The sequence below is a fragment of the Brassica rapa genome, chromosome A10 (genome assembly GCF_000309985.2).
Source record: "Brassica rapa cultivar Chiifu-401-42 chromosome A10, CAAS_Brap_v3.01, whole genome shotgun sequence".
Taxonomy (NCBI): Eukaryota; Viridiplantae; Streptophyta; class Magnoliopsida; order Brassicales; family Brassicaceae; genus Brassica; species Brassica rapa.
The window spans coordinates 13005444-13022896 of record NC_024804.2 but is presented as its reverse complement, the minus strand read 5'-3'; the positions used below and the strand labels follow the sequence as shown (position 1 = coordinate 13022896).

Genomic DNA, 17453 nt, shown 5'->3' with positions numbered 1-17453 from the left:
CTTTGAAGAACAACAACAATCATCTTCGAACGATCCAAAATTCCATACAGATTTTCAGATCGAGTCGATTGGACAGTGGAAGAACAAAAGCGTAGATCGAGAACTTGTTTCCAGATCAAACCGGAGAGGAGCCGGCGAAAGAACGGTGCTATCAGAGCCACCGCTTTTCCGGAGACGAAAGCCGGCGGAATCGGTGCTGTCAAAGCCACCATTCCCCGGAAACAGAAGCTGGCGATAGCGGTATAAAGAGAAACATCGCTTCCCAGAATCACGCTTGCTAACCGGATATGAAACTGTTAGAAACTCCGGTAGAGGTCTCCTCTCAATCCTTTTTCTGTGTCAGATTTAGAGAGAGGACAGAGCAAATGGAGAAAGAAACCTCTTGATAATAAACGAGTAAAGTCTTTTCTACACAACATTTAACAGAAAAGGAGAAAGTGGAACCCCTAATCTCAACCTTATTTACAATTAAACCATGCGGCCCATGCCTATACCCATTAATCAAAACCGTATAAAAATTGATAAAATACAGAATTCACCTTTCTGGTCGATCCCCAAAACTTTGAACAATGCTTGTATAGCTTCATTGGACCCTGTTATACACTTTGAATATGAAATGTCTTAACTACTACGAAATCTTGCGATATGTTTATATGAGTTCTTATAAAATATCATCAAAATACACTTACTTTTTCGGTCATATATCCATACAAAATTTTATAAATAATTGTGTTTGAGTTAGAGTAGTGGAAAAATGGATAACCTACGGAAAATGATTCGCGATAAGTACGGAAAAATGTCATGGGATAATTTCATGGTAAGTAAACAACATTTCCAAACTTCGGAAAATTAACACACAACCTATCACACAAATGAGACCCACATGATGAGTAAACGTACATGGAAGGATTATTGGCTTTCTATGATCGGGGTATTATAAATTTATCATTGGACATGCTTTTATACCTTCAAACAAGTTTTTGGCCAAGAAAATAAATATTATAATTATAATTTTGTTATATCATTAACCTGTAAATGAAAAATAAAATCAAACCATTTAATGAATAATAAATATCTACTAATTAAGTTTCTAATGTAATTCTTACAAATTTCTTCATTAACAATTCTATATTCTAGTGTAATTCTTACAAATGGCGTCTCTGTCTTCAATGCAGATGGTTCACACTTCTCAGGTTCGTAACTCAACTCCTAACATTTGAATTCTTGATGGCTTTTAAGTTCTTTCTTGTCATCGAATTAAGCTGTCTTCTTGTGTTTGGTTTTTCTTTGTAGATTGGTGTTAAGTCGCAGTTAGTTTCTGCAAACCGAACATCTCAATCAGTTTGTGTCGGAGCTCGTTCCTCTGGTTCTGCATTGTCTTCGAGACTACACTATGCAGCAAGTTTCACTCTCAAGAAGCAATTCTCAGGAGCTTATGCGACCATCAAGAACCAGAGAACAGCTTGTGTTAAATCAATGGCAGCTGTAAGATTATTCCCACTAAAAGCATATAATCATTAGATAATGTCATATTAGCTAATGAACTTTTGTTGATTAGGAGGAAGAAGAAGTGATGGAACCTCAGGCTAAAGTGACAAACAAGGTTTACTTTGATGTGGAGATTGGTGGTGAAGTCGCTGGAAGGATTGTGATGGGTCTGTTTGGTGAACTCATGCCTAAAACCGTTGAGAACTACCGTGTCTTGTGTACTGGTAAGATAATGAAAGTTTGGAACTTTCTAAAAATCATAGACTAAAGATGAATAAATGTTTCTGTTTAATCATAGACAATGTTAACATTTTTTTTTCTAAGAAACCTTAAATAAGAGACTCCCATTGGAGCATAAAAATTATTGTGTCTCTTAAGTAGGTCTCTTAAATAACTTTTAACACTTAACAATATTAAAAAAAAATTAAGAGACCCTAAATGGGTCTTTGGGATAATGATACTCTAACACTGACTCTCTCTTGCATACATAAAACATACATCCTCTACTCTTAACTCAGATCACTAATCACTAAAACAGTAAAACATAATACAAAAAGAAGAAACACACATTAAAAAAATGGCAGCTAATCTAGAAGACGATTACATAGACATGGAAGTCACATCTTTTACTAACCTCGTACGCAAAGCTCTTCAAAAACAAAAACAACAACAACCCTAGAGAGTTTGAGTTCCAAATGTCTCATCTTTGTCCTCTTGAGATAGACAAAACCACTTTTCCAGCAGATGAACTCTTCTACAAAGGCAAGCTTCTTCCTCTTCACTTACCTCCACGTCTCCTAATGGTTCAAAAGCTTCTAGAAGATTACACCTTTGACCAAGAATTCTACAGCACACCTTTATAGCCACCGGAACGTTTACTACTCCGGTGACGAGTAACACCCCTTTCGAGTCTTGCACGGTCTCTCCAGAAGATTCTTGTCAAGTGAGTAAAGAGCCTAACCCTAAAGACTATTTTCTTGAATATTCAAGTTCAGTGGAGGAGGATGAGAAGAAGAAATCTTGGAGCAAGAAACTGAGATTGAACACACGATTGAGTTTTGGAAAGAAGATTAAATCTTCGAGAGCTTATCTAAGATCATTTTTTGGGAAGTCAAGAGTTGCTGATGAAGGATCTATTTGAGGTATTCTCGAGCAGAGAGACCTAAAAAGAAGAGTAATGGTTCTGTTCCTGGGAGCCGAGCCATAGGTGATCTTTTTCGATTTCTATGAGGAGACAACCTGCGAAGAGTTCGAACAAAAAGTCATCGACTAGTTTAGGGTATCCCCATTGCAGTTTTTGAAGAGAAGTACGAGTTCGAACTCAGAGATAGAGAATTCTATTCAAGGAGCTATCTTGCATTGCAAGCAATCTCAGCAGCAGAAGCAGTATAGGGTTAATGAGGTGGAATTCTGTTCGTTGTCAGCATCAAGAATTGCAGTGGCAGATGATCCGGAACGGGCTCAGATGTTTAGAGGTTAACTAAGCAATTAAATTGGACACGAAGATGATGAGAAGATTTTAAGTTTTTTTTTGCTTCTACTTTGATTTTCTATGAAATTTCAAAAAATTCCGAAGGCCATTTCCATGTAAAAAAAAAAACAAAAATGATTACAAATCTTTGTTTTAGATTTGAATTACTTGTGATTTGAAATTTTTATATTCGATTCCAGTTTGGGCAAATCTCCAAAATAGCACCTTTCTAAGTTTATATCACAAAAATAGCACTCAAAAACTAAAATGACCAAAATAGCATTTTATATTTTGAAAAATTTAAAATTTTTATTTTTTAAAATTTGAAATCTTATCCCCGAAACCTCACTTCTCAACTCTAAACCCTAAAACCTAAACTCTAAACCCTAAACCCTAAATTCTAAACCCTAAACCCCATCCCTTGAGTGTTATTTTTGTGACTTTTGGCCTTGAGTGCTAGTTTGGGAACAAAAACTTGATTTAGTGCTATTTTGGTTTTTTTCTCTTCCAGTTTTGAAATATAAATTTTAGAACCCAGGGCCAGAGCTCCTTCAACCAACTTCTACATAAAGAGCTTGACTTTCGGGAGACAGGGTGTCCCCCAAACCTTCTTCGTCCATTCCAACTCGAGTAATGAATCCGCCTCATTGTTCAGAGTTGCTCTGTTCTTCATTGCAATGAAATATCCTGACTTGGTGGTATAGACTCCGTCCTTAGTAGGTGTCCAAACGAAATCGTCAATCGCCCCTAATGTACTCGGAGAGATGCAGAGAATTTCCTTTGAGATGAGTGGGAATAAGGATTTAACTTTGGGAACGTTCCACTCGTTGGATCCTCTAATTAGTAGATCAGCAACCATTTCATTCGGTGGACCAACCGGTCGTCCAATATTATCTTTTAAGATCCAGCGCCACACTCTTGTTGAATTCCCGTCTATTATCACAAATGGGTCAAGCCCAACTTCTGCGAAGCCCAATACGGATTTGAACAAAACGCAGAGCTTTGCTTCTCAGTTCCAACGGTCTTCTTCCTGCACAAGACAAAACGCAAGTGAGGATAAGACTAAAGCGATGAACGGAAAAGTAAAGCAAAGGGGAGAGGACAAGCCAGCTGGTCAAGCACAGGCTGTCACAACTCAAAACCGTTACACGCTGCTACAGGACGAGGAAGCTCAAAGCTAAAACCCTAGTTTACTTATCTATATAAAGACACTCATGTTGTAACAAAAACCTTCAAGAGAGTGAAATTATAATAAGAAAGTTCAGAAACTTATCTTTGTCGTTCACGCGTTCATGGTATCAGAGCACACGGTGCCACCATGGATCTTGAGCCTTATGACCCTCCTCGCTTAAACATCATTCATTGTGTTACCGTAAAGCTCAATGAGCAAAACTTTTTCTTCTGGAAACGTCAGTTTCAGTCTTTTCTCAGTGGGCAGCGTCTGTTTGGTTTTGTTACTGGTACCATTCCTCAGCCGGTTACTACCATCATGGCTCCCACCATTCATGGTACCTCTACTCCTGTTCCAAACCCTGACCATGAGCTTTGGTTCCAAACAGATCAAGTTGTTCAGTCATGGCTCCTTGGATCAATCACTGATTCTCTTCAGTCCTTGGTGGTGAACTGCTCTACAGCTCAAGAGATCTGGTCCACGCTTGAGACACACTTCAACAGGCCGTCTAACTCCCGCTTGTTCGAACTTCAGCACAAGATGCAGACATTAGCCAAAGGTGATAAAAAGATGTTCGACTTCCTTCAGGAGGTTAAAGCCCTCAGTGACCAGCTTGCCTCCATTGGTGCTCCTATGACAGAGGCAATGAAGATTTTCTCGGCTCTTCGTGGTCTGGGGCGAGACTATGAGCCTATCAAAACATCTATAGAAGGCTCTATTGATACGATTCCTCCTCCGACGTTCGAATATATCTTTCCTCGACTGGTGGCTTTTGACGATAGGCTTAAAGGCTACAACACTGGTCAAGAAGTGACCCCGCACCTGGCGTTTACATCAGTTCGCACGCAGCAGCAAGGAAACTACTACTCCTCTCGGGGTCGTGGTGGTCGCAGAGGTCGCGGTCGTGGTTCTTACAGCACACAAGGACGAGGCTTTCACCAGCAAATCTCGTCTTCATATGATGGCGATACGCGTCCTACATGTCAAATCTGCGGCAAGCCAGGTCACCATGCTCTCAAATGTTATCACCGTTTTGATAGTAGCTATCAGCTTGATGAAGTTCCTCAGGCTCTGGCTGCTATGCGCATCACCGAAGTGTCTGATGATTCTGGTTCTGAGTGGTATCCTGACTCCGCTGCATCTGCGCATGTTACAAGTTCCACGAGGAATCTGCATCAGTCACAACCATATCATGGCTCAGATACTGTTATGATTGGTGATGGGAGTTACATACCTATCACTCATACCGGTTCTACTGTCATAGCCTCTTCCTCAGGTATGCTTCCTCTCAAAGATGTCATTGTGTGTCCTCAGATTGCCAAATCTCTCTTATCTGTATCGAAAGTAACAGATGATTATCCTTGCACTGTTGAGTTTGATAATGTTGGGGTTTCTATAAAGGACAAGGTCACAAAGAAGGTTCTTACCAGGGGAAGAAGGGATAATGGTCTTTGCAGAGTTGAGAACAAGCCACAAATAAAAGCTCTATACTCCTCTAGGCAGCACTCTGCTACGGATGCTGTTTGGCATAGGAGACTTGGGCATCCTCATCAGCAAGTTCTTCAACATCTGTCTGCGAATAATCTCATCAAAATAAGCTCAAGTACCAAGAAGATGTGTTCGTCCTGTCAACTTGGCAAGAGCAGTAGCTTACCGTTTCAGTCTTCTAGTTATGTTGCTTCTCGGCCTTTGGAGAAGATTCACTGTGATCTCTGGGGGCCTGCACCAACAACCTCTGTTCAGAGTTTCAGATTTTATGTAATCTTTATTGACCATTGGTCACGGTTTTGTTGGATCTATCCTATGAAATACAAGTCAGATTTCTTTTCAATCTTTTGCAAGTTTCAAGCCTTGGTAGAGAATCAATTGAGATGCAGAATTGGTACCTTTCAATGTGACGGAGGCGGTGAATTCATCAGTACTGCATTCCTCTCTCACTTGCAAAAGGATGGGATCCGACAACAAATCTCGTGTCCTCATACGCCGCAGCAGAACGGACTGGCTGAAAGGAAGCATCGTCACATCACTGAGCTTGGGTTGTCGATGATGTTTGATAGCAAAATGCCTTTAAAGTATTGGGTGGAGGCGTTTTTCACAGCAACCTTCCTAAGCAACCTACTTCCTACAAGCAGCCTGCCAAACAATCAAGTTCCATATCAAAAGCTGTTTGGGAAAGCAGTCAACTACAGTTTTCTACGAACGTTTGGTTGCGCTTGCTACCCTTCCCTCAGAGCCTATGCTAACAACATGTTTGATCCTAGATCTCTTAAGTGCGTATTTCTAGGCTACAACGACAGATATAAGGGGTATAGATGCATTTACCCTCCAACCGGTCGTGTCTACATTACTCGACACGTTCTGTTTGAAGAATCTGATTTCCCTTTTGAGCACGCTTACAAACAGAGCCATCCGTCAGTCTTAACTCCTCTTCTCAAGGCGTGGCAGATGAGCTTTGTTCCGCAATCCCCTCCAGAACAAGCAAAAGAGTCTGAAGCTTCAGTGTCAGCATCAGTGGTTCATCAAGGATCAGTGCCTCTGTTCTCTGAAGCTGAGTTTCCTCCTCTGCAGTCTGTACCTCAGTCAACCTCAGCTCCAAGTATTACAGTGTCTTCAGGATCTTCATCTGTCTCTACACCAGCTTCTGATCATGAATCAAGTCCTTCTCCTATACAACAGCCTTCCTCTCCTGCACCACAACGACATCAAATGGTCACAAGGTCGCAAGTGGGGACAGTCAAGCCTAATCCTCGCTATGTTCTGCTCACACAAAAGGTTTCAATACCAGAGCCAAGAACTATAGCAGACGCGTTAAAGCATGAAGGATGGAGAAATGCTATGGGAGATGAGTTTGAATCTTGTAAAGAAACCAATACCTTCACGCTGGTTCCACGAACTGAAGACATGCATGTTCTAGGAAACAGATGGGTGCATAGAGTGAAGCTGAATGCTGATGGCAGTTTCAAGAAGCTTCGATCTCGCTTGGTTGCAAAAGGCAATGAGCAAGAAGAAGGGGTTGACTATCTTGAAACCTACAGTCCAGTGGTTAGAATGGCGTCAGTACGAACAATTCTACACATGGCTACGGTTTTGAATTGGGAAATAAGACAAATGGACGTTAAAAATGCGTTCTTACACGGTGACTTGCAAGAAGAGGTGTTCATGAAGCAACCTGCTGGTTTTGTTGATCAAGAACGTCCTCACCATGTCTGGAGATTGAACAAAGCGATCTACGGCTTGAAGCAAGCTCCGAGAGCCTGGTTCGACAAGTTCAGCTCCTTCCTGATTGATTTTGGATTTTGCTGCTCCAAATCTGATCCATCTCTGTTCGTCTACAAAACAGAAACAGATATCATCATTCTTCTATTATATGTTGACGACATGGTGATCACAGGAAATAGCTCTAAAAGTCTTGATCATCTACTCAAGCAACTCAACAGCGAGTTCAGAATGACCGACATGGGGACGCTACACTACTTTTTGGGAATACAAGTTCAGACGCATGATAAAGGATTGTTCTTATGTCAGCAAAAATACGCAGAAGAATTACTTGCAGTGGCAGGGATGAAAGACTGCGAACCAATTCCTACGCCATTGCCACAGCAACTGAATCGAGTTGAAGATAAGTCTGAACTGTTCTCCCATCCTACCTACTTCAGAAGCCTTGCTGGTAAGCTTCAGTATCTGACCCTGACTCGTCCAGACATTCAGTTTGCTGTGAACTACGTCTGCCAGAAGATGCACTCGCCAACGGTCTCTGATTTCCACCTGCTGAAAAGAATCATCAGATACGTGAAAGGCACTATCACAATGGGGATTTCTCTACACAAAGAAACAGACTTCACCCTCACTGCATACAGTGACAGTGACTGGGCAGGATGTAGCTCTACAAGAAGATCTACTGGAGGATACAGCACGTTCTTGGGAAAGAATCTCATTTCGTGGTCATCTAAGAAGCAACCTACAGTGTCTAAAAGTTCTACTGAAGCTGAATACAGAAGTCTATCTGAGACAGCATCTGAGATTACCTGGCTCTGTTCTATCTTCCGAGAACTTGGATTGCCACTTCTGACTACACCATTGTTGCTCTGTGATAATCTCTCTGCGGTTCTTCTGTCTGCTAATCCATCTTTTCACTCGAGGACCAAACACTTTGCTCTTGATTATCACTATGTAAGGGAAAGGGTTGCTCTTGGAGCTCTTGAGGTGAAGCACATACCGAACCAGCATCAGATCGCAGACATCTTCACCAAATCTCTTCCTCAAGCTGCGTTTTCTTCTCTTCGAGGCAAACTCGGTGTCGATACAATCGGCGCACCAAGTTTGAGGGGGCCTATTATCACAAATGGGTCAAGCCCAACTTCTGCGAAGCCCAATACGGATTTGAACAAAACGCAGAGCTTTGCTTCTCAGTTCCAACGGTCTTCTTCCTGCACAAGACAAAACGCAAGTGAGGATAAGACTAAAGCGATGAACGGAAAAGTAAAGCAAAGGGGAGAGGACAAGCCAGCTGGTCAAGCACAGGCTGTCACAACTCAAAACCGTTACACGCTGCTACAGGACGAGGAAGCTCAAAGCTAAAACCCTAGTTTACTTATCTATATAAAGACACTCATGTTGTAACAAAAACCTTCAAAAGAGTGAAATTATAATAAGAAAGTTCAGAAACTTATCTTTGTCGTTCACGCGTTCACCATCTCCGATCGCTTTTTGTTCCACTCGTTCGAACTTTTTTTAATTATAGGCATTATTTTGTTTTGATTTGGTAAGGGACGGATTAGCTCATAACTATTTCTCTTTCCATCAAATATTGGCTGGAGAATTAAAGGTAGCTAATAAAATGCAGTTCATACTGCACGATCGGGACGAGTATTTTGGTACAAAGGTAGTTGCAACACGCATATGTCCAAAAGGATGATTGTTTTGTGATAAAATAAATACTTGGTCAAGACTTCAATACGAGTAATAAATAAAAGTAATTGACTAAGTCTTGTTCAAAGAAGATGACAAAAGGCAAAAGAAAACAAAGAGGAGATGATATGCGGAAACAAACACGACACTTATAAAAATGAACTTATCGTTCTTTCCTTTTTCCCGATAGTACTAAGCTAAACTTGGCACGTAAGAGCATACGAGTGGGAAACAGTAGGGATAGTCGTCGTCATCAGGAATCACAACAGCTTCTCCGAGATCCACTTGTTTAAAATACTCATCCTCTCCAATGATGTAAGCCCTTTTGTAGCGACCAAGTGTGTCTAAAGTGAAAGCCAGTGCGAGTTTCTTTTCCTCGTCAATGAAGAAACTTCCACTTAAGAGAGGGACCATCTTATCAACTGCTAAGAAGTACAGCTTGCTCCAGGACACCGCGTGGGGCTCAATCTTAGTCGTAACCCATATCTCCATCATATTTCTATCCATGCATTGATATAACGCTGCAAGCTTCTCTTCTCCGACACTCGATAGAACCACGGTGTCTTCGTCGAGATGAGAGTGAAACGGCACGTGCAGATGTGGTCCAAATCTCTCTTTGGTAAAATCAAAAGAGACCAAGAAATCATCTACATCTCCGTCTGCTTCACCTTCGTCTAATATTATTTTTTGTTTAGCAAAAAAGTAAGTGTTTCCCTTTACTGTCAAGCCGGGTCGAAAAAACTCGATATCCCAGTCGGGAGTGACATCAAGAGCCCTCCACAAGTTAGAGTTCATATCGTAGATTTCAAACTCAAAAAGGGATGTGGGCCAGTAGGCATCATCTACAAACCTCAATATTTTGTAGGATTTCTTGTTTGTATCATACCCCAGAGCATACCTGTCCAATCTGTGGTAAGCTGTTTTGGGCTCGATCCACTTCATTTGCCCTAGATACGGGTTCCAAACCAATAGCCTCGTGTTGTCTCTGGTCGTGCATAACAACAAGCCGTCGCAGTGAAATACTTTAGATATCTCGATTTCATTGAGCTTATCAATAGGTTTTATAGATACTGGACCAGAGCCTTCCTCGTCCTTTACTATTCCGTTGAGATCGATTCTAACTGAACAAACCTTAAAATCTATCATCATGAACCCCATAAACTGCCTAGCTACTGCTTTACCAAATATCCTATGTCTCGATGAAGCATTCCATCGTTTGCATGTGCATCTTACTTTTCCAACACATGTAATCGGAACTTTGGAGAGTATCTCCCCGATCAAATATCTGGAAAGATCAGAGATCGTCGTCATTGTTTGAAACAGGTGGCGAAATTAGTTAGGGTTCGAACTTTTTCAGGCTTGCTTATAGATGACATATACCACACATTAGGATATGCTTGTTATATATATACGGGTTACCCAAAAACGGTGGGTTTAATCACCGACACAACAATATATATCAAATTATGTGGATATTGAAAACTATATTTTTTAGTATATTTTATAGAGAAAATTACTTTGATTGACTCTTATTTTTTAACTAATTACTACACTAATTCTATATTTTGTACACACGTTAAAATGGGTATAATAACCCTTTTAGTTGATAATTATTACAATACTGTCATTATCATTAATTTTAGATACTTAAACATGATAAAAGTAAAACTAATTCTGCCTGGGCATAATATCCGTAATCCGTAATCTAAAATCCGAACCGAACCCGAACCGACCCGATCCGTATCCGGATCACCATAAATTTATGAATTGCTAAGACGTACTTGACTTTCCAATGGTTGTTGACTTTTTTTTAAACACCCAATGGTTGTTGACTTATTTTTGCATATTATAATTTATTAACTAGAAAATTTTGTTTTAATAGATTCAATATTGGAACCACAACCACAAAAACTGTACTAATTCACAGAGTATAAGTGCATATCATGGCTAGATCTACGTGTTTGAATGCATCTAGAATATGTGAGTATAAAATAAAGAATGCATATAATTTTTTATTCTGGTTTTCCTACATCTCCGAGACTTAGTCCAAAATAAATCCACTAGAACATTGCAAAATTGCTATGATATCCAACACCACAATACCTACAATTGTAGTTATATATTTTTTTTGTCAACAACTTTACAGATTCATATTGACTCTGTGAACCACACCGGGAAATCTTGATCCATGTGAACTACAAAAAACTTTTTCTTCCTAACGCTTCATGCTAAGCCATCCGTCTTTTTGTACAATTGTAGTTATAATAATAGGAATTTATATAAGATATCGCATAATTTTATTTTTAATTATATTTACCTTTTTCGTTATGAATTTTAATTAAATCTCTGTAATTTGTTTGATTAATTGTGTGAATAGGACTTGTGGGATTTTGGATGTGTATGGAATCACTCGTGGACCAGGTTTAGGAATTAGGACCGGCAAGATTACCATCTGAACCCTTTATCTTCAAGATCTCAACTCCATAGTATATAGTCATAATACCCCGGATGTTCCTTCTCATTTGGATGAAGAGCAACCCAAATACCCTCACCATTAGGGAGATTTACAATGTAATCTTTGTGCCAAGCACGCCATTCCTTCCCGTCCACCCAGAATTGCATGTCCGGTTATATGTGTCAGTTAAATCACTAAATTATAATACTTTTACATAATAAACATAAGAAAAATATAAGAATTTTTAAGCAAAATATAAAAAAATTTAAGCAAAATGTAAGAATTTTTAAGCAAAATATGAGAATATTACACTAAAAATTTCTAAATTAATAATGTTGGGACTATAACAATTTATTAATCTATAGAGTAACTAATTTACAAAGTTTCTTTTTTTTTTAATTTTTTCTAATTTTTATAAAATAAAAAAATGATTTTACTATTTTTATTCATATTGCATTTATCATATTATTTGGTTTATATTAAATATGTTGCATAAAATTTAAATGTGTTTTAGATACAATTTTAATAATTATTACCAAAATATGTTGAAGTATTAAGAAAATTTCCAAATAATTTCATTTAAATATAAAAAAATATAACATGGTTTGTTTGTACTTATAAAAAAATTACACAAATATATATATATATATATAATTGTTAATTTTATGATTTTAATAGGACCATATATTTATATAAGTTTTTTTAAAAAGTATTATCTTATTATTTTATCGATTTATGTCATATTTTGAACCGGTACAACTTAAAAACGAAAAAAATATATTAGTTAATTGAATATTAATTTATAAGGTTTCTACTATAATTTTTTACATAGAAAACATAAGCAAAATATGCCATAACAACTGGAAAATATGTGATAACAACTGGAAAAATGATATTTTGTTCCTCAACAATGCGAAATTAACACATTTATTCTCCAACTATTGACTAGGCAACATAATTCCTCAAATAGAAATCGAGATTGCAATTCTCTGTTAAATCTCGTTTTTCTGCAAAAATCAAAAGATCTCGTTTTTCCTCCAAAACCAAAACATCTCGTTTTCCTGCCAAAACCGGAAAACTTGTCCCCCCCCCCACCCCAAACCGAAAAATATCGTTTTCTCTCAATACCAAAAATTTCATTTTCTCGTCAAAACTAAAATTTGTTTTCATGTCAAAACCAAAAATCGCATTTTTTCGCCAAAACTAGAAAATCATGTTTTTCGCCAAAAACTGGAAAATCTTGTTTTCTCGCCAAAACCAAAAAATCTCATTTTCCCACCAAAACCAAAAATCGCATTTTTCCGCCAAAACCAGAAAATCATGTTTTTCTACCAAAACCTGAAAATTTATTTTTCCGCCAAAACAAAAATTGTGTTTTTTGCTAAAGCCAAAATTTCATTTTCTGCCAAAACCGGAAAATCTCGTTTTCCCACCAAAATAAGAAAATCTCGTTTCCAGCCAAAACAGGAAAATCACGTTTTCCCGTTAGAATAAAAAATTATGGTTTTCGGCCAAAACTTGAAATCGCATCTTCCCACCTGATGCCGGAAAATCGCAATTTTTGTTAAAAACGAAAAAATCGCATTTTCCACAAAAAAATACAAAAGTAATTTAGATATATTTATTTGAATATTATAATCAGTTTAATATTAATAATATTTTTAGTTTGAACTTTAAAGTTTTTTTAAGTACATGTTTTTCAAACTTTTTGTTTATTAGAAGTTATTTTTGTCGTAAATACAAATGTAAATCAAATTTATAAATTTATATGAAATAATAATTTATGAATGTCAAAATGCTAATTTTTTAAATTTATTTCAATGTAAATATATTAGACTAAATAATAAAAGTTAATATAACTAAAATTAAAATCAAACATATAATTAAATCAAAACAAATGTATTTTAGTAATTTGTTTAGTAGACTTATCTGGATGAAAATGGAGATAAAGAAACAAACATAAGTGTATTTAGATGATTCACCTAAATAAATTATCTCGATGTAAAACAAACAGTCTCATAAAATTTGGATGGATTTTATAAATGAATCTAATGAATGAATATGACAAATGGTGAAACAAATAGTCCATCAGTCTACAGTCATGAAAGCATAGAGGATTCAACCTTCTTTAATTGGGGATGGATACTAGAAAGTCAAGAGATCGGAACAAAGAAGCAAACAGAAGATGACAATACAGATTCTGCAGGGACATAATCATTTTGCACAAGACTTGGAAGACAAATGGCTTTATTGTTGGGTTCTTTTTAGATGGAAGATACCCATTTGGTTTGATTGGTGATAACCAAATTTGGAATTGAGTAATTGGTATTAATCCATGAGATTAGTATTGAACTTTGTGGGTTAGTGAAACACTATATAAAGTTTTTTAATCTAATTTCGAGAATCAACAGACATAACACAAGGAAAGAAAGAAGAATATTCAAGATGACTCTTAAGACAAAAGAGAGAAAACAAGAGAAGAAGGCAGATTTCATCTACGTTTGTCAAGACAGTTTTGGAAGGTCAAACGGATCTTGATCGGGATGATATTTTTTTGGGAAGCTTCTTCAGTCAGTGGGCTAGAGAGGTTCACCGAAGAGATTTGGATTTTCAAAAAAAATATTTAACTCTTAACATGAATATAACTCTTACGAGGTTCACACAAATATTTAACTCTTAACATGAATATATACTTCAAATATTCAATTTCATATTTATTTTGATATGTAACAATAAGTATTTAAAAATTAAATAACTACCTTAAATACTTAAAACTATATAAATAAATATATATTTTTTATGTTTTAATTTTAAATTTTAGATTTTATTTTGGTTATATCCGAACCAAATTTAGATTCTTGGTCGATTGTATTGTTGCAGCTTCCAGTGAAGTGGGAACTCATATTTATCGTGTGAATGAAAAGTAATTGGCTCAGCAAAAGCAAAAAAAAAAAAGGTTTACGTACGCTGACCTCCAGCATGCCCTTGCTGTCTTGTTTTTATTTTGTTGTTGAAAAGTTTATCATTTACCTCGTAATCAGTCTTTTGCTATATATCTTATTAATCATCGTCTCTTGATATATTTTCTCCGAAGAGATTCCTTCGTAGATATTAATTATACAGTCAATTAGACTACTATACCGATTATGAATTCACACAAATTAACTTTGAAGAAATAATAGAAAAAAAAAAACAAAACAATTGAGTGAGGCAAATACCCGTTAGAATTTGTATAGTGATTATGTGAATGAACAAATTTATAATCTTTTAAACCTGTATTTATAGTACTTTCAAAACTCAATTTTCTTTAATAGAAAAACATACTTATCATTAAAAAAAATCCTAATTCTAAAATACTTTTAGAAAAAATCGTTATACTAGGAAAACATCTTTATCCAGCAAATACTGGTATGTAAGATTTAAAATAGTTCCAAAATTAACAATAATCAATAATAATGGAGAGAAATAATGATCAGATTATACACATGTGCTTTGTGTTTAGGTTTCTTTCATTCATTGTGGATTAGATGAAATCGTTTGTTTAGAACATAATTATCTCTGCATAAAGTGTAAAAACAGATATGTTCCCACCTTAAACTGTAAAGCATATAGCCTTCATGATTATAGGTAAGGTAACAAAAGAATCATTCAACTCCTCACAAATAGTTCCATCTTTTATGTTCATCCACTCTTCTGTGGAATTTATTTTCGTTGCAATTGATGTAACTGATCAGAGTACATATGTTTTACACTTACATTGGAACTATAGTCTACAGCTTTAAGGAATCTCAATCATCAAACGTCGGTTCCCTATTTATTATACTAGATATATATATATCAAAGAGATTGACATAAGATCGTTTTGCTGCAATAGTTAAACTGTTGTCGACTCAGGGTTTCACTTTGACCGGTGGGTGGCGATTTCCTGTTGGGTTAGGTCCTGATGGGTGCTTATGCCCCATCTTTTCTTCAACCTGATTCCAAAAGATAGATGTCACATGACTCACATCTATATGCTCTCCGTTCTCTAATGGTTACAGAAAAAAAATTGATATCCTTACCCAAGTTGGCATCAATCTTTCGTAATTCGTTTTTGTGCTGATCTGTTCAGGTTCACTTTTAAAATGGACTGAAACAGGCAGACGACGGAGGTTAGTATGTAAGAGGGCCAAAGAATTATGATCACGTATTCACATTTTAACGTGTTAAAATTTCTCGTCTCTTTGCCGTAATTCGTGCAAACCAAACCAAACACACAGAAAGAGCTATGAGATTACCTTCTTGGCATTCCCGAGTCACAATTATGCCGAGAAAGAGGCAGGTATGAAGGAGAAGGATAATGATTAATACAGTATGTCTTCGCATATTTTTTATGTAGAGAAAGCTTATTTTCTTCATGTAGGATCATCATCATATATATATATACTGTGTAACAAAGCGCGGTACAACAAATTTGTCACATCTAGTTGGTACTCTCCTTGGAGAATTGTGATGATTACTTCATTTGAAGAAATCAGGTAAGATTCTCTGGTTAAATGTCATTCCTTGGAATCCTATGCAACCATACTTCTCATTTACAAATAAGAAAAATATTAGAGCTTATTTCACATATCTTATTTGTTTTATACTATTCAGACCAGCTTGTAGGCTTCATTCTTTTGCCTTGCATATCTTATTTGTTTTATACTATTCAGACCAGCTTGTAGGCTTCATTCCTTGGATGTTTTTATCTTCTTTTTTTGCTGTGGCACCAAGAATAAAAATTCTACATTTTTGTTTATCACACTTTGTAAAATTTCAACTTTCATTTCATGAAATATTATTTACATGCTTAGCATAAAAAAATTGTTTCCAAAAAGACCAATGTTACGTCAACTATCATCAAGTTATTGTCAAAAAAAAAGTATCTCAAGTAAACTTCTGTATTATTTTGTGAGCCAGTCCAGTCCGGCTTGGGTAGATCATAATCAGCATTTCCACTGAATGAGTCTCAATTTAATATCATTATATGGACCAACAAAGACAGAACAAAATCAAGCAACTCTTCCTGGTTTAATCTTATGTCGTGGATAGCAACTCAGTGTAACTACTAGCTAGAAGTAGAACCAGTGGTGACCAAGAAACGGAGGGAATTCCTTATCATTCCAAAAAAAAATCACTATTTACAAGGAATAATTTTTCCTTTTTGTTCATTTTCATTCTTTTTTTTTGTAGAGAAATATATAACAAAAGCATTCCTTGTTAAATTTGATAAGAAACAAATATTCTTTTTCATTCCTGCAATATTATTTCTATACATTCATTTCTATTCGCTCCTCGTATTCCCGAAAAAGTCACCAGTCGGAAACCTAACTCTACAATACTATTACCACTTTTGTGTTTGGCTGTCGTGTGATTGATTTGCATTATGTCGACGCGATTTGATTAGTAAAATTATTTTAAATATTGTGCGTTTGAAATTTATTTAGTTTTTTTTTTTTTGATAAAATGCGTTTGTAATTTATTAATCACGACAATATTGAAGATGATTAACGTATCTTTAGTCACGGACCCTCATACATAAAGTCAGATCATTCATGATGACAACTTGATTTGAGATATCGATAATTATCAAAAGGAATTAAAGTTATAAAAATAATTTATTTATGGCTTATGTTAAGGAATACTACAGAAACCTTAAATCAATGCAAATTTAGATATATAGTTTTTGGTGCAACAAAATATATGAAAAAGAAGCTGATCCATATTAAGGGGTAAACATTCGATTTTCGAAATACACCCACCCAATTAGAACCTAATAATCTATTTTGGCATTAGCTTAATTCAATTTTTTCCATTCTGATTCGGTTGAATTTAGTAAAAATAAAAAAGTGCAAGTGTACCGACATAATCAAGTCTATTAAATCTTGTTTTTATTTAGTGGAGTTAAATCGGTTTTCCAATTTAGACTAAAAACGAAA

The 17453-nt window shown here is 36.3% G+C and overlaps 4 protein-coding genes across 5 annotated transcripts; 2 read left to right on the top strand and 2 right to left on the bottom strand.

The window, feature by feature from the left end:
• The first annotated feature begins 1143 nt into the window (after window positions 1-1143).
• LOC103845357 (retrovirus-related Pol polyprotein from transposon RE1) lies at window positions 1144-12652 on the top strand. Of its 2 annotated transcripts, none has more exons than XM_033282080.1 (3): window positions 1144-1193; window positions 1294-1485; window positions 1562-12652. In XM_033282080.1, exon 3 carries the CDS (start codon window positions 4278-4280, stop codon window positions 8706-8708), a length of 4431 nt encoding a protein of 1476 aa, XP_033137971.1. In that variant the 5' UTR covers window positions 1144-1193; window positions 1294-1485; window positions 1562-4277; the 3' UTR covers window positions 8709-12652. The 2 variants fall into 2 exon arrangements, with proteins under 2 accessions (XP_033137971.1, XP_009120440.2); XM_009122192.3 differs by having other exon boundaries at window positions 1559-12652.
• LOC117125673 (peptidyl-prolyl cis-trans isomerase CYP20-3, chloroplastic) lies at window positions 1152-2351 on the top strand. Its single transcript, XM_033282909.1, has 4 exons — window positions 1152-1193; window positions 1294-1485; window positions 1559-1712; window positions 2212-2351. The coding sequence occupies exons 1-4, from the start codon at window positions 1152-1154 to the stop codon at window positions 2349-2351; spliced, it is 528 nt and encodes a 175-aa protein (XP_033138800.1).
• LOC103846160 (putative F-box protein At4g17200) lies at window positions 8851-13501 on the bottom strand. Its single transcript, XM_033282093.1, has one exon. The coding sequence runs from the start codon at window positions 10347-10349 to the stop codon at window positions 9231-9233; it is 1119 nt and encodes a 372-aa protein (XP_033137984.1). The 5' UTR covers window positions 10350-13501; the 3' UTR covers window positions 8851-9230.
• A 1620-nt stretch (window positions 13502-15121) lies between these two features.
• LOC103845356 (CLAVATA3/ESR (CLE)-related protein 46) lies at window positions 15122-17291 on the bottom strand. Its single transcript, XM_009122191.3, has 3 exons — window positions 15771-17291; window positions 15555-15622; window positions 15122-15467 (listed from the first exon to the last, which is right to left on the bottom strand). Exons 1-3 carry the CDS (start codon window positions 15889-15891, stop codon window positions 15384-15386), a joined length of 273 nt encoding a protein of 90 aa, XP_009120439.2. The 5' UTR covers window positions 15892-17291; the 3' UTR covers window positions 15122-15383.
• Window positions 17292-17453: the final 162 nt, after the last annotated feature.

Coding starts and splice junctions, on each gene's coding strand:
- LOC117125673 (XM_033282909.1), top strand. CDS start 1,152: ATGGCGTCTCTGTCTTCAATGCAGATGGTTCACACTTCTCAG. Junction 1,194..1,293: donor AGATGGTTCACACTTCTCAG/GTTCGTAACTCA, acceptor TTTTCTTTGTAG/ATTGGTGTTAAGTCGCAGTT. Junction 1,486..1,558: donor GTGTTAAATCAATGGCAGCT/GTAAGATTATTC, acceptor TTTGTTGATTAG/GAGGAAGAAGAAGTGATGGA.
- LOC103846160 (XM_033282093.1), bottom strand. CDS start 10,349: ATGACGACGATCTCTGATCTTTCCAGATATTTGATCGGGGAGATACTC.
- LOC103845357 (XM_033282080.1), top strand. CDS start 4,278: ATGGATCTTGAGCCTTATGACCCTCCTCGCTTAAACATCATTCATTGT.
- LOC103845356 (XM_009122191.3), bottom strand. CDS start 15,891: ATGAAGAAAATAAGCTTTCTCTACATAAAAAATATGCGAAGACATACT. Junction 15,623..15,770: donor GACTCGGGAATGCCAAGAAG/GTAATCTCATAG, acceptor TGCCTGTTTCAG/TCCATTTTAAAAGTGAACCT. Junction 15,468..15,554: donor AAAGATTGATGCCAACTTGG/GTAAGGATATCA, acceptor TTTTGGAATCAG/GTTGAAGAAAAGATGGGGCA.